This window comes from Acyrthosiphon pisum, chromosome A3 (assembly GCF_005508785.2).
Source record: "Acyrthosiphon pisum isolate AL4f chromosome A3, pea_aphid_22Mar2018_4r6ur, whole genome shotgun sequence".
In the NCBI taxonomy this organism is placed as follows: domain Eukaryota; kingdom Metazoa; phylum Arthropoda; class Insecta; order Hemiptera; family Aphididae; genus Acyrthosiphon; species Acyrthosiphon pisum.
Window position 1 is genome coordinate 8,623,104 of NC_042496.1, and position 15,514 is coordinate 8,638,617.

Consider the following 15,514-nt stretch of genomic DNA (forward strand, 5'->3'; position numbering starts at 1 on the left):
TCAAGTCTACTTGAAATCGATTTTCCCACATTTTTGATTTTATCCCCCCAAATTCTTAAAAATGTCATATTCAAAAAGAGTACTTAAAAATTCTGCTATTTCAATTTTTGGAGAAATTAAACTCAAAAAATCAAAAATGTGGGAAAGTCGATTTCAATTAGACTTGACGACAAATTCAAATGTTTTAAGAAATCTTATCGCTTCAATAGATAAACTGGTATATTTGGAAAAAAACACGTCTAAAATACTATATGTCGCGCGTGTGGTTAGACAAAAACAGACAATCACGGTATCGAATCCCCTTAAAGCTAAATAAGTAATTAATTTTGATTTCATTAGTGCAATTAATAAAATGGGAGATGTTAGTTACGTTCTTAAAATACAGCATTCAGACTGTTCTGAAGTTATCGATATTGATTTCATTATGCGGATGGTAAAATTATACATAACATGGATTGGGTAGGCGTTGTGTTATAATGACTAATTCAGTATTTTATAATAATTTTATGAGGAGGAGTTACATAAAAAGGATATTGCCCACTATAGTATAGTGACTACATGCAAAGATTGAAATGATTTGTTTTGCTCAATTGGACAAAGGTGTATAATAGAGAAGGCGTAAACATCTACAAGGACAAAAACTAAATTGTTTATCAACTGTATCGTACAAAATAATCAATATAAAAGATACAATTATTAATCACTTTAGACTTACACGAATTATTTACGAACAAACAATAAAATAGATTTCAACAATTACACTCGGTTTTATAATATAATAAAATAAATCAGTTAAAAAAAATTAATATTTTTCTCAGTCGATGTTCCTGAAGATGTATATTTAATATATCTTTGATTTTATTTTCAACCAATTTTGAATCTACTACATAGATATAATATATCTAATATCTAGGTATTATATTGGTAATAATTAGTACCTACTGTAGGCAGTTAGATAATTAAAATAATAAGTAATCAAAAACAATAGATTAGGAAAGATATTTCAACAAGATCGATGCAAATTTAATAGTTTTATTTATTTATTATTATAATTGATAACCTTAGTCAATATTAATTAAATAGTTAGTCATTGAACAATGGTGAATCCACTCATTAAATTTTTTTAAATCCATTGTTACTACATAATAAGACTAAAAAAATAAATAAAAACTTTTCCTTGATATTATAAAAATATAATTAATATTTAAACATAATATAATATTTAGACCAGGGTAATAATAAAAAAAAAATACTCGCGTATATCTAAACATATTATTCAATAAAACAAAGGTACCTACCTAATCGATCACGGAATAGTACTTTAATTTACGCTAGTGAAATATTGACTACTAAATGGAAAATAGTACATACGAAAATACTGGTCATCTAATACATAAATCATTTATCGCTACAATAATAAATGAAATGTTACGGAACACGAAGAAATACCAATGGAAAAAATGAATAAAATATATATTAATACCGTTATGTCAAATGTAATATAAGTATTTTAACAAAAGACACAATTACACAAATGATTATATTTGGACACCCGAGGACATGAATTGGATATTATTGTAACGGAAATTGTATTTTTCACATTATATAACCATTCGTTTATTCCAGCATGTATGTATGTATGTATGTATGTATGTGTGTATGAATACATGCGTAAAGAGAACTTTTATATTTATAAACATAAGTATACGTTTAAGCCTTTTATATTTTGTTATCACGATTTTAACCGAAGCACAAAAATAGGCCATTTTTACGATACAGAAAAGTGAATACTATTGGTTGACTTTGTGACGAGTCGATGAGAACCTACCAATATATTTTATTAAATTGGTTTCTTCATTCTTGTTTACAGTATATTGTTATGATTCACAGGAAAATCGGGTAAAATTGAGGAGTTTCGTAGGTATATTTTTAATGGATGACTAATTATTTTTACATCATATTATACAATGCATATAATACAATCTAGAAAATAACATAATATAAAAACAATGTATAAAAATACGTTTAACCCCGGGTGAAAAGTTGGTTACAGTATTTTGCCCGAGAGTAATTACGTGGTTATTATTGCTGTAGGTCAAATAGTACTAAAATCGTGTCTTGTTGCAGAGCAAGGTTAACCAGTTATAATAAACTCTTTTGTCTACAAAATTCCAATGTATTTATAAGTTATCCTGAAGTAATTTATGGGCGTAGCAATAAATAAAAAAATACACTATATTGGAATTATGAAATAAGCAAAAAAAAAGTATGGATATAGACAGGGCTTTAAAACTATGGTGTTTGACATTTGTCTCTCATTACTCACCTTGAAGCAAATTAGTAAAACATTATAGTACCTATTGTTTTAAATTGCTTTCAAAAAACAGTTTTGAGCCCCTTCAGTATCCAGGACATGTTAAACATTGATGAGTTTATGTTTTTTCTTAATATTATGTGTTCTTTGAACTATTATTACATTTAAAAACAGACCAATTGAACAAAGTAAATAAAATAGTTTTATAGATTGATAGTGCAATATTAGTAAAACGTATTATTTAACTTACAATTCAGTAGGTACCAAATACACATTAATAAATTAAAATTGAAAGCATATTATAAGTATGAGTATGTATGTTTGAATTTTAAATGCTGGTAAACCTATTTAAGGTTAATAAATTAACATTTAACCAGAAAAACTATTAAAAAGCTCTTTTTATTAAATAACATATTTTTTTATACTTTTGTGACAAAATATAATACAAAATTTAAAATATTACTTTAAAAGTAATTCCTTCTAAAAAACACTTCACGTCTTTGTTTCATTATCATAAAAATGCATTGTAATAATAATATGTATTTTTAATGCTGTTTGATGTTACGTAACTGTGATGTTAAACAATTAATTCAAGACTCATAAGTGCGTGATTCCTGTTGTTTCATACAAATAATCAAAAAATTACATAAATAACCTAATTTTAATCTATAACATTTTCTTTGCAGATGTATTTGCTGCCACATGTGATATTAAAAATAATATTACTAACAAGCACCATAGCGGAACCTGTGTTAGAAATTTTATTACCAGCAGAGAATGGTCAAACCCTAACAAATGTGGATCAATCCAACTCAGCCAATGATGATGATAAAACATTAGCACAGCAAATTTTTGAAGGCAAGTATGGTCTTATACATAAAGAACTATTCAATGACATACCATCAAGACCTGGAATTATAAGTTACAACATAAATCCCGAAGTGCCAAAGGACAACATCAATAATTTAGGAGGGTTAGATCCTGATGAAATATGGCTGGCAGAGAATCATTTACTTGTATTAAGAGGGGGGAATTTTAGTGATAAAAAAGTCAAATGGTCATACATAGATAATTTTATTGCTCCATTAAGACAGGTAAAAATACCAGAAAACCCTAAAATACCTCCACCATTTCCAATACAGCTGGAAGACAACGGACCTATTGATTTTGTATCAATTAATGGTTCCACTTGGAATCCAGTATTTCCTCCTCCATTCCCATCAGTTCAAAACCCACCACTTCCAAACACAACATTTGATGAAGATGATCAGTCATTATTTTATCCACCTAAGTATGATTTTGTATATACTCAAGAAAATTCTACAAGAGTTCCTCCGGGTCCATTAGTTCCTGGAATAGTTTTGCCACCACCACCAAATTTCTTTGGTCCTTTAGAAAAACCAGAAAAAACTAAAAAAATTAACTTAAATACAAATAAAACAATTCCAAGATTTAATCAAAAACCATACTTTAAAATTCCCAAAGGAAATCATAATGCTAAAGAAAATGGATGGGTTCCAATACCATCAATGAAGCCAAACTACATTGTAAGGTTTGAAAATCAAAAGTAATATTCTTATAAGTACTACTGAAAGTAGTAATAATTACAATTCAAATAATAACCAACAAATTAATTTCCCCAATCACCAATTTTTCCTAGAAAATCCAGTAGGACATACAACAAGTCATCCAGATTCTTATTATTATTATGAAGAAAAATAAATAAATATGATGTAGAAAAACCAGCTCAACACAATAAATATGAAGATTCTAATATAAAAAATCAACAATTTGATTTCCAAAATAATTACGAAAAGTCTACTACAGTTAAGCCACATTATGAGTATAGTTATATCGCTCCAGAGTACGATATTAAATCCCAAATTCAAAATCCAATCCATAAACAAAAACCAATGACAGAATACCAAAAAGAAAAACATGTATTTCAAGAATGGTCAGAAAACCCAAAAAATACTCAATTCAATAATGAAATGGAAAAGCAAAAATATCAATCGTGGCCACAACAAAATAATCAATACTCGGATATTGATTATAATTATCAAACAGAAAAACCCAACATTGTTACTGATAATCCATATCATGCATTTTTCACACAAGATGATGCCAGTTTAGTAGATGAAAATACAAAAAAATATTTTGCTCTCTTTGGTCAGAAAGTTAGAACTGAGAAACCAACCCAAGTAACATCACAATCAAAACCTCATAGTAATAAAAATGATAATAAGATATCAATAATTGATGACATATTAATTAACTTTAAACAGCCATTCCCAACTAATAATCCAGTGTCAAAAATAACTACGGGAAAACCTCACTACAATTATCAAATTTCTCAAATTTCTTTACATGATGATATAAATGTAAATTTTAAAGAAAAACATCCACAAATTAATCCTAATACTGAGATAATATCTGAAAATTCAAATGATTTTAAAGAAAATTATCCATATTCCATTGATGCAGAAATTATCTACAATCAACGTTTGCCACCTAAAAATATTAACACGGATCAAAAAAATAAAAAACCTTCAATTCAAACTTCATTACAAGGCAACACTCCAGTGAATTATAAACAACCTCTACAATCAAAAAAACCAAATTTAGAACCAATTACACAAAGACCATACTTAAATGTACATCAACAATCAGTATTAGATGATACTCAAGTAAATTACAAACAGCCATTACCACCAATAAATTTAAATTCTGAAATTATTACTCAAATACCACTATACAGATTGCCATCGTTATTTGAAGACACAAATGTGAACTATAAACATCCTTTGAGATCGGAAAATCCAAATTCAGAACAAATTACTCAAAGGCCACATACGCGAATAACCCAATCACCCTTACATGAAGATATAAATTATAATTTAGATTCTTCATTTGTAACACAGAATCCAAATTCAGAACATGTAACTCAAAAGTTATATATGCACATATCCCAAACACCATATTATAGTGATACTAAAATGAATAATAAACACCAAAAACAAACTTATTCATCGAGCATTCCAAATATAGAACTGGTTACACAAAAACCATATAACAATATTCCAGAAACGTCAATACATGATGGGATTCAAGTAAACTTTAAGCCACAAAAACATTCAAATAGTGGTGTAGTCACTCAAAGGCCCTATATTAAAGTACCAAACACTCAATACCTTGAAGACACGCAAGTAAATTATCAACAAACAATATTTCAACAAAATCCAAATATCGAAACAGTAGAAAAAAGACCACAAATTAAGTTTCCTCAAACATCACTGGTTGATGATGCTCAATTTCATTTTAAAAGACCATTGCCATTGAGAAACCACAATACAGAGTATTTTACTCAACGACCTAAATCTATATACTCACAGACACCAGTATCTTTAATTGATGATGTTCAAGTAAACTATAAACAACCACTGCCAACAAAAAATATTGATTCAGAATATATAGTATCAACACAAAGACCATTAAATCGTGTAGTTTCATACAATTTACCTGGAAATAGCGGAAGTCATTTTTTCTTTTTAACAACTCACACTGGACATCCAATACAATATAATTTGGGTAGTCATAACTATCAATACTATAAGAGAAATGTCAAATAGAAATTGAATACTAATTATATTACATTTTGTTTGAGCATTGAAATTACAATTCAAAAAGTTATAATGGAACCATTTATACTGTGGATAAATATGATACAATCAAACATTTGATATTGTTAAAGAAAAGACTGTGTTATGTAATATAAAATAATTCTTATGTAAGGTACAATATTATTAGTGTTTAATTAATTTGACATATTATGGAACTAAATTCATTTCTTACTTTTGATTAATGGCATTATTCTTTAAGAAATAAATCTATTAGTAATAGTGAAAGTAAATTATTGTATCACTTCTTAGTTAATATGAATTGAAATAAGTTTAAGGTATACTTCAATGTAGTTATTTAATATTGTGTCATAATTAAAAAATATAAGAAACTATTTTACTATTAATTTTTGTTTAACACAACTAGTTTTAAAATAAAATTTGATGAATTAAGGATGTTTAATTAAGTATATTAAGAGCTACACAGACATCAATTTGTGTTTTTGTGTGTGCATGTAAGAAAATTTTGTATTTAATAAAATGAAACATTAAATATATACTTAAATAATACTTTTAGCATAATGAATTGAAATTTTGTATCAATATAAAAACATAACAATGAAATTAATATTGAAACACATTGGGAATACAATTAACAATTACATTGTATGATGTTCCTTAACTTTACATACATGTCACAGTGCAAACAGAACATACATACAACCAGTGCTCGAATTGGGAAAAAATAAGTAGAGGAGCTCAATCTAACGATTTTAAAAACTTCGTTCCGAGGGCACAATTATTCAACACAAACCATACAAAAAATAGTAGGGGTACGCAAAATAAAAATAAAAATAGTAGGGGAGCTCCATCCCCCTGCGCACCCCCCAATTCTAGCATTGCATACAACGTATATAGATTTAAGAAGTTTAAAATATTTGGAACTTATTTGCCATAACAAGCCATCAGTGTACTCCACTGTGCCATAAGCAATTTACCATACCGCCCCACAGGTGACTGTCCATTGTACTATAGTATTTTTACATACATACCATTACAATTAGTAATTAGTATTTCATAATAAGACATAAAAAATAAATAAGAAAATGTCCTAAAAATTGTACATTTTATTTGTTGTAAAAATAGAATGCCCGTTTAAACATGGCAGGCAATAAAATAATTCATTAAAATTACATTTAACAATATCATAAAATAAATTAATAACGTTATTTTTAAGATAAGTATGCACCTGAAATTACACTTACCTACAATGAAGCAACAAGCTGACAACATGCCAACATGATTATATCATAATAAAATAACATTTCAAATATTATAAAAGTATTTACCATTTTCCATAAATAGATCGCATACTAGATTTACCTACATGTAAAATATTGAGATACAGAGAAACATTGATCATCATTCATAAATATGAAACGGTAAGTTTTAATTCTGCTGACATAAAGTCATTTTTGTAATATAAAAATGAAAATACCAATATTTTTATATTTTAAACTGTGCAGTACCTAAGTATTAAAATGTATTTTTAAAAATACTATTGTTAATAATTACTAACTACAAATAATCAAATACATTTTTTTCTAACTTATTGATGTAGAATAAGGTCTACTTTTTCTACTAACCTTATGTTTATACATTTTAATTCTAATAATTCAAATTTGTACTAAAATTACTAGTACAGTTTAGCTTTGAAATCTAAATCTAAATGTAAATGTTTATATATTAATATATCATATTTTTAAAAATATGAATTTATAAAAGAGTTCTAACATTTTGTGTATCAAAAATCAAACAATTGATGGTTATGGACCATTTGTTTTTAAATATAAGTGCACGTGTACTTGATCAGTGTGTGTTTTTTTTATATAATTTATGATCAGAACTTTAACCTCCAGATACCAATGGACCAGAAATATATTCTTTTATTAGGTACTATATTTTTTTTTTTTTTTTATACCAATCAACAAAAAGCGATATAATATAAATACAAATTTGAACTCATCACAAAACTAAAAAACATTCAAAAGGACTATACAACTAAAAAAATCAATGAAAATATAGAGCTTCAAACAAGAATAATTTTGGTACTAAGAAAAATGTTTTAGGATAGTTTATAGAAACAAATAAATAAAAATATACAAACAAATTATCAAAGATAAATAAAGTTATACTTTGTCATTTATAATTTAAGCTTTAAATGAATGCATTATTATTACAATATATTCATATATTCTTACACTAATTGAACTTAAGTGTTCCTGTTTGATGGACCATTGCACCCGCAATACACCAAGATTTTCATTCCGTATTGCACATTTAGGAAAAAATGTAATCTTCAATATTTAAGATTTTATTCATTTTTGTACTATATTGCATGTAATTTTGTTATCTTATACCATTTTTGTAAATTGGACTTACGCCCGTTTGTATTTAATTAATAAAGAAATAATATAATATAACGTAAAAGTTTAAATTAATGTATAAAACACCTAACAGTAAAATATATTAATTCCAATAAACATACATAAAATTGAATAGGTTGAAAACAGATTATATTATGTCGGTTTTCAAGATGTGTAATTTATAATGTTTATTTTCCCACAAAATAATTGCTGAAAAATGTTAAAATGATTTTCGAAATCCAATTTTTTTTTTGATTTTTAACATTGTTTTAATTTTTTATTCAATTTTTTTTTTCGATTTTTATCATCGTTATAATTTATAATATTTTTTATTTTAGTTTTATTTGTTGTTAATGCCAGACAGGAATTTTACAATTTTACAATTATGCAATTACAAGTTAAATTTAGATAAACTAGTAATAGGTATATTACATAAAATAAGTAGATTGTTGGTTTTTTATAGTAGGGTTAGGTATACCTAAAGTTTGTTTACAACCTATTAAATTTTATGTATTTTTATTTGAATTAATATATATTATTGTAAGGTTTATCTTATACATTTATTTTAGTTCTTACATTATAAATTATAATACATAATAGTGCATTAGTTTAAACTTCAAATTATAGATTATAATATTATTTATTTTTGCTATTTGTATATTTTAATATTTAATTGTACCCGTAAACTACCCGGGAACAATTATTAATATTATGGAAATAATCCAAACATCAGAAGAAATATACAAATTATTTAGAAATTAACTTTTATAACTTAAACGTCAAATTATTAGTTCTCTACAATTATTTTAATTGTATGAAGTATATACCAAGTGTGCATTTTAAATACAGCCTGTCAGATACTATAATTTTATATCGCATGCCTAAAATGAGTCTTATGTTTAAATATGGAAGTAATTGTCCTTCAACAATTTTTAGAAAAAAATTTATTCTTTTTTGAAGCACTATTTTTATAAAATCATAAAAAAATTGTTTTAGCGGTAGTTCTTTAACTAAACTAAATTCCATTATGAATAATAGTTTTAGTAAGTCAAGATCATAAATAAGTTTAGTCAGATAAAATTTCAAAATAATTTCTCTATATCCAATGCACTAACATACATTTTTTATGAAATATTCTTACACTTTTAATAAAAATATGAGTTCCTAAAATTTATAAGGAATATTATACCAAATGAATATATAAATATATTTATAGAGTATTACAATTAGGTAATTAACAATAAACTCACCTGTATCCAATTCATTACTAGATGATGCATCTGTCGGAGGTTTATCATGAATATGTAAGTATACTTGTATTGCACATCGTGCCACCCTGAAGTAAAATGGATGCGAACGTAATACATCTTCAAGTCTTAATAAATTCACATATGACCTTAGAGTCATTTTACGCATGCAGTATGTATGAAAATCAAATTGGTCATCAATGATCTCAGTAAAATGCTATAAAATTAAATACAATTATTAGTCTAATAATTTGACTAAAATAATGTATGTGTTAATAATATTTAGTATCCTATAGAACTAAACAAGCTCAGAATAAATATCAATACATTACTATAAAAATAAATAAAAGGTTATTTTACCCTATCAACTTCATGACATTTTTTCAAACTGTCGCCCCATTTTCCAAGCCGTTGATAGGCCAATGCACACTCAGTTTGGAACCACATACATTGCATCTCATTTAAATTTTCCATAGGTGAAACACCTTCCTGTAACATATATCAATAAAAATATAAAATAAATTATGGTATTTAAGTATTTACACGGGCGATAAGAGTAATGAACAAAATACATAAAAGGACATACATTGGTTACTAATTTGGCATTTTAAACTAACACTTTGCTTGTTTTTAACAGATTAAACTAATCATTCAAAGTATTATGGTCAAATTATAAAATTCAAATTTTATAATTTATAATATTTTATTTTATATTTATCAAATTATAAAATTACAGCTTAGTAACTTAATTATAAACAAAAATTTACAAACAATCAAAAAAAATGAAACATTTATACTAGTAATGCTAAATTATATAATGTGCCATCCAAGTAATAGTTAGCATTGTTTATACATAAAAATCTATAAAGAACTATAAAATAAACACAAATACGGGATTTTCCAGAGTTTATAATTAGAAAATATAAGATTACTTCGGAACTAATCACTCAAATGTTAGAACTAGGTTTTTTATTTGACTATAAAGATTATCTGTAAATTATTTTAATTGATAAATATATCAAAAAATTATAGTATTTTATTAAAGATTAACAGTAATAATGTTAGATCTTAAAAAAACAAGATTCTTTGGATAAGCTTAATAATGGCCAGTTGTACCATCTCCAATTAAAGTTAACCGAATAACCGGCCAAACCTGGCCAGTTATAAAATCTGTTATCAGCTGATAAAGCGTAATCGAAGTATAATCGTAGACGATACAACTGGTCCTAAGTATGCTAAAAATAGTTTGAGAAATTTTAATGGTAAAATATAAAAATAAATTGATTTGATTAAAATTATGCATATCAGAGATGATATATTAATATTATTATCAATAAGGGATGATTTAATTATAAAATGTGCTAAAAATATTATTTATCAATTTAACTATCATGATTTAAGTATAAACCATAAAAATATTTATAACAGTCTCACCCTTGTAAACTTAGAACATGTTTCTTCTGCTTCTTTAATAAGATTTGCACGCAACATGTATTTTGCACATTTTGAATTAATATATCTATCAGCTGTGTCCAAGCCTTGTGCTTCATCTAGCCATTTATACGCCTCATATGCATCACCAGCATGCTAATTAACACAAATTCAATGAATAATTACATAGCACATAATGCATAAAAATATTATGAGAAAAAAAAAATTAATACTTTAAATATTCTTCCTTTTGTGACAAATAGTTCAATTAAAGTTGGTGTGTGTGCAATTGCCATATCAATGTAAGTTAATGCCTTTTGTATATCATCAAGGTAATCATAATGTTGAGCTAAATAGTGATAGACCCACAGCAATGCAGAAGCAGGTTCTTTACAGGAAGTATCTAAAATAAACAAACATGCGAATATGATACATTATAATATATTTACATGAACTAATCAGTTAAAAATGATCAACCTTAGTCCTTAAATATGAATCATAATAATATCATATTATACGATTATCTGTTAAATCTAGTGATAGGTGTAACTTCAAATCTGCCTTCATAAGAATTTTGAGTAGACAAATTCAAAAAGTTTACCAACCCCTCCGACATTTAACTGATTTAAGAAAAAATGTTTATGCAAGATAAAACAAAACACAACTTTACGTTCTTATTTTAAATATAAATAAACTTACTATTGTGGTTTTATTTATTAAGAAAAATAATACCATACCTTCACTATCGAATGAGCTGAACTTCGTCAAATTATTTACATACATCTCTAATAGACTTTCTATTATTTGTACTTTATGTTTATTCTTATATAATGACCGTAAATCTACAAACAATGGTGGAACACCTTTATGGAAACCAGCTCTTAAGTATGAATCAATTTCACTTTGGAATGCATTTCCTAAATTTAATGACATGAATAATTAATAAAAAGTTTTTATGGCTAGAACTTAAGAAGAATTAACATACCTGATGCAAAAGTTAAACATAATCGTTTAGGAGCCAATGCTTTGGGAAACTTTTTCCGATAACCACATAGCATATTATAAACACATTCATCATTATGCAATTGCTTAGCTTCTTTAATCATTAAATAGTAAGGTGTGTTTTCTTGGTTTCTTCGTAGTAATTTTTCATAACACAATGTGGCTAAATGATATTCTCCCATTTGTAAGTATAATGAACCTAAAATAAGATATATATATATAAACTTGAAAGATGAAAATTTGTTTGATATAAATCAAATTTGTTAAATACTGAGATTAAGAGGACATAACATAAGATTTTGTTGTCTTCATCTTAGAAGTGCCAAACATAGAAAATGTATGATCAGCAGATCACGTTTAGCTTCATTAGTTTAAAAATTAGAGTGAATCGACCTACTATGGAACTTGATGTTAAGAACATAATCAGTATTTTTAGGATAATTCAATTTTTAAGTGAGTTATGAGCATGTGTAATTTCTGCTATATTATATACGCAAAATTTCCTAAAAAATTGAACCATCATTAAAAATCTACAAACAAACACAGATAATGTTCTCAACATTAAGTTTCATAATGATACGATTCACTTTAATTTTTAAACTAACTAAATTAAAGGTGATCTGATTAGCGTACATTTGCCATATTACACACTTATGAGATGGAGACAACAAATGTTTATGTTACTTCCTCTAAACTAAAATATAAAACAGAAAAATGCAATTAATAACTTACCATAAATCTCTAGGACTGTTAATTTATCAAAAATATTTTCTTTATACATATCTAAATGTTTGATGGCATCCAACACTCCACCAGATTCTTGAATAACCATATTTTGATACAAGAGAAGTTCGCTATACTCAAAATCAAATGGGGCCTAAGTACAAAATTTAGATGTAACTAATATTTTTCATATATAAAAACATAATTTAATTAAAGATTAAAATATAAATAATAACTCAAGTTCACGATATTTAAGCATAGCTAATACAATATTTTCAAATATAAACTTGTAATTATAATAATTCAAAATAATAATCATTTGTAAGAAAATTTGATTAAATCAAATTTTTATTATTTTCCCAACATATTAATTTTTTTTTTTATTAGCTTTTAGACAGTGACTATGACAACTTAACAATTATTTGAAGTAATAGAAAATTATGATAATTAAAAAAAACAAATACAAATATTAAATAATAAACTAACCTCCAATACTAAATCAATTATTTTTTTGATGACCACTTCAGATTTAATATTGTGCAATTAGTGATGGGAACTATCGAATAGTCACTATCGAACTATTTGATAGTAGTTCACTATTCGAACTATTCGATAGTAATTCCATAACTATCGAACATTCGAATAGTCACCATGTATTCGATAGCTTTAGAACTATTCGAATAGTTTATCGAATAGTTTTTATTCGAATAGTTTATCCAATAGTTTTATCGAATAGTTTTCATTCGAATAGTTAATCGAATAGTTTATCGAATAGTTTTCATTTGAATAGTTTTCATTCGAATAGTTTATCGAATAGTTTTATCGAATGTTTATTTATTTCGAAAGTTTATAATATATTAGTTTATCGAATAGTTTTCAATTTTTTCAATTTTTCACTCAATAGTTTAGTTAATCGAATAATTTTTATTTATTATTCATTCGAAATTCGAATTTTGATTGGTTGTAACTTTTAACTTGTAACTTGTTAGTTTTTTATCTTATATTTGATACATAAAAATAATAATGTATTTTTATCCATAGAAGAAATTACATCAGATTTGAATTTTAGAGTTCTTCAAATATCTCTATGAACAATAAGTTTATTTACTTTCTAAATTTTAATGTATAATTATTATTTACTAATTTGTAAAGATAATTTTTTACAGCTTATATTTGGAAATTGGAATACGTGTTTATGTGGGGACAATGATTCATCGCTAAAAAGTAAAATCTCAGGTGGTCAAGAAATAAATTGTGAATTAAAATTTGAAATATCAAAATTCCAAATAGTCCGTATAATAAAAAACTATTCGATAGTGTTATTCGAATAGAATATCAAACTATTCGAATAAACTATTCAATAGTGCTATTCGAATAGAATATCAAACTATTCGAATAAACTATTCGATAGTGCTATTCGAATAGACTATTCGATAGCTTAATCAGAATATTCGATAGTTTTTAAGCTATTGCATAGCTTTTATCGCAGGTCTGGTGAAGTGACTGAAAAAAAATTTTTCGTAACGAAAAAGCGTGACCACTTTGTTTATTTATACATACTATAGCAACCTGGTGACCATAGCAACGCATAGCTAAATTTTAATTTAATTTTGATAACAGTTATTTATTTTTAAATAACAACGACTATGAACATCAAGCGTTTATAAATATAATGGTTTTGTTATGGGTTGCTATAACAATAAATTTATATATATAAATATATAATATATAATAATATATTATTAATTTTATATATTTATAATAATATATATAAAATATAATATATTATAGCAATAAAAACATAAACTATAGTTTCTATGATACAAATTCCTGAATAAATAGAATAATAAAAAAATTTAAAATCATATCAACTTTTTATTTATTTAATATGCAATAGCTTTATCGCGGCAGTCCCCGAATGCCACTTTTAATTATTGAAAAACTACTAATCGGTTATACTTAAAAACATTCGAATAGTATTCGATAGCTTAAAAAAACTATCGAGACTATTCAATAGTGTAAACTATTCGATAGTGCCCATCACTATTGTGCATATAGAAGAGGTTTGGGGGAATGTTAAGAGATTTCAGGTAACTGAGCAAAAATATATGGTTGGTAAGTAATGAGGGTCAGTCCTAAAGTGAATGTGAGAAATCACAAACACTTTCAGTTAAGTGTAGTGTGCAAAGAAGAGAGTCATTTAAACCAAGTCTTAGAGTGATTGGGTAGAAGCGAATGACCCACACGGAGTCAGTTGAAACCAACAATAGTAGATCTTGGTAAATCAGTTGTTAAACCAAGTTTTTGACATTTTATGTCTTTGCTTTGGCACATAGAATCGAAAAACGTTAGGTTACATATTACCATGGCAACCAATTACATATTATTTTGAAATTTCCGATGGAATGTTTTGTATGCAAATGGTTGCCATCAGGCGCGGACTGGTAAAAAAAGGGCGCGGGATGCTACATAATTTAAAGGGAAAATAAAACAAATTTTAGGGGCAGATTTTATATATGTATTTAAATATTTTCTTTTGTTTTAATAAAATATTGTAATTACGTTAAAAATGTAAATAGGTGCCAAATTACAACAAACATTCAAAAATTTACCAATTTACTAAGTTCTACAGTTGTATGGTAAAAAAATAAAAATAAATTTGATGGTCCGTTATTACATTATAACACATTCAAATATTATATTTAATTACTTTTAAAATATCATAAATCCAATTTTAAGGATTTGCGACATAGG

General features: G+C 25.9%; 2 protein-coding genes across 2 annotated transcripts in view; one reads left to right on the forward strand and one right to left on the reverse strand.

The window, feature by feature from the left end:
• Window positions 1–4,224, forward strand: part of LOC100568587 — a 5,440-nt gene extending 1,216 nt beyond the window's left edge. Inside the window, exon 2 of the mRNA XM_003243833.4 lies at window positions 3,001–4,224. Within this exon, the coding sequence (XP_003243881.2) occupies window positions 3,001–3,885 (885 nt within the window). The 3' untranslated portion in view covers window positions 3,886–4,224. The remainder of the gene's footprint in view (window positions 1–3,000) is intronic.
• LOC100162755 (N-alpha-acetyltransferase 16, NatA auxiliary subunit) overlaps window positions 1–15,514 on the reverse strand; it is a 30,507-nt gene that overhangs the window by 10,884 nt on the left and 4,109 nt on the right. Inside the window, exons 6-12 of the mRNA XM_001949172.3 lie at window positions 12,770–12,914; window positions 12,021–12,236; window positions 11,773–11,952; window positions 11,269–11,438; window positions 11,039–11,191; window positions 9,965–10,093; window positions 9,608–9,821 (exon numbers count right to left, since the gene is read on the reverse strand). Of these exons, the coding sequence (XP_001949207.2) occupies window positions 9,608–9,821; window positions 9,965–10,093; window positions 11,039–11,191; window positions 11,269–11,438; window positions 11,773–11,952; window positions 12,021–12,236; window positions 12,770–12,914 (1,207 nt within the window). The remainder of the gene's footprint in view (window positions 1–9,607; window positions 9,822–9,964; window positions 10,094–11,038; window positions 11,192–11,268; window positions 11,439–11,772; window positions 11,953–12,020; window positions 12,237–12,769; window positions 12,915–15,514) is intronic.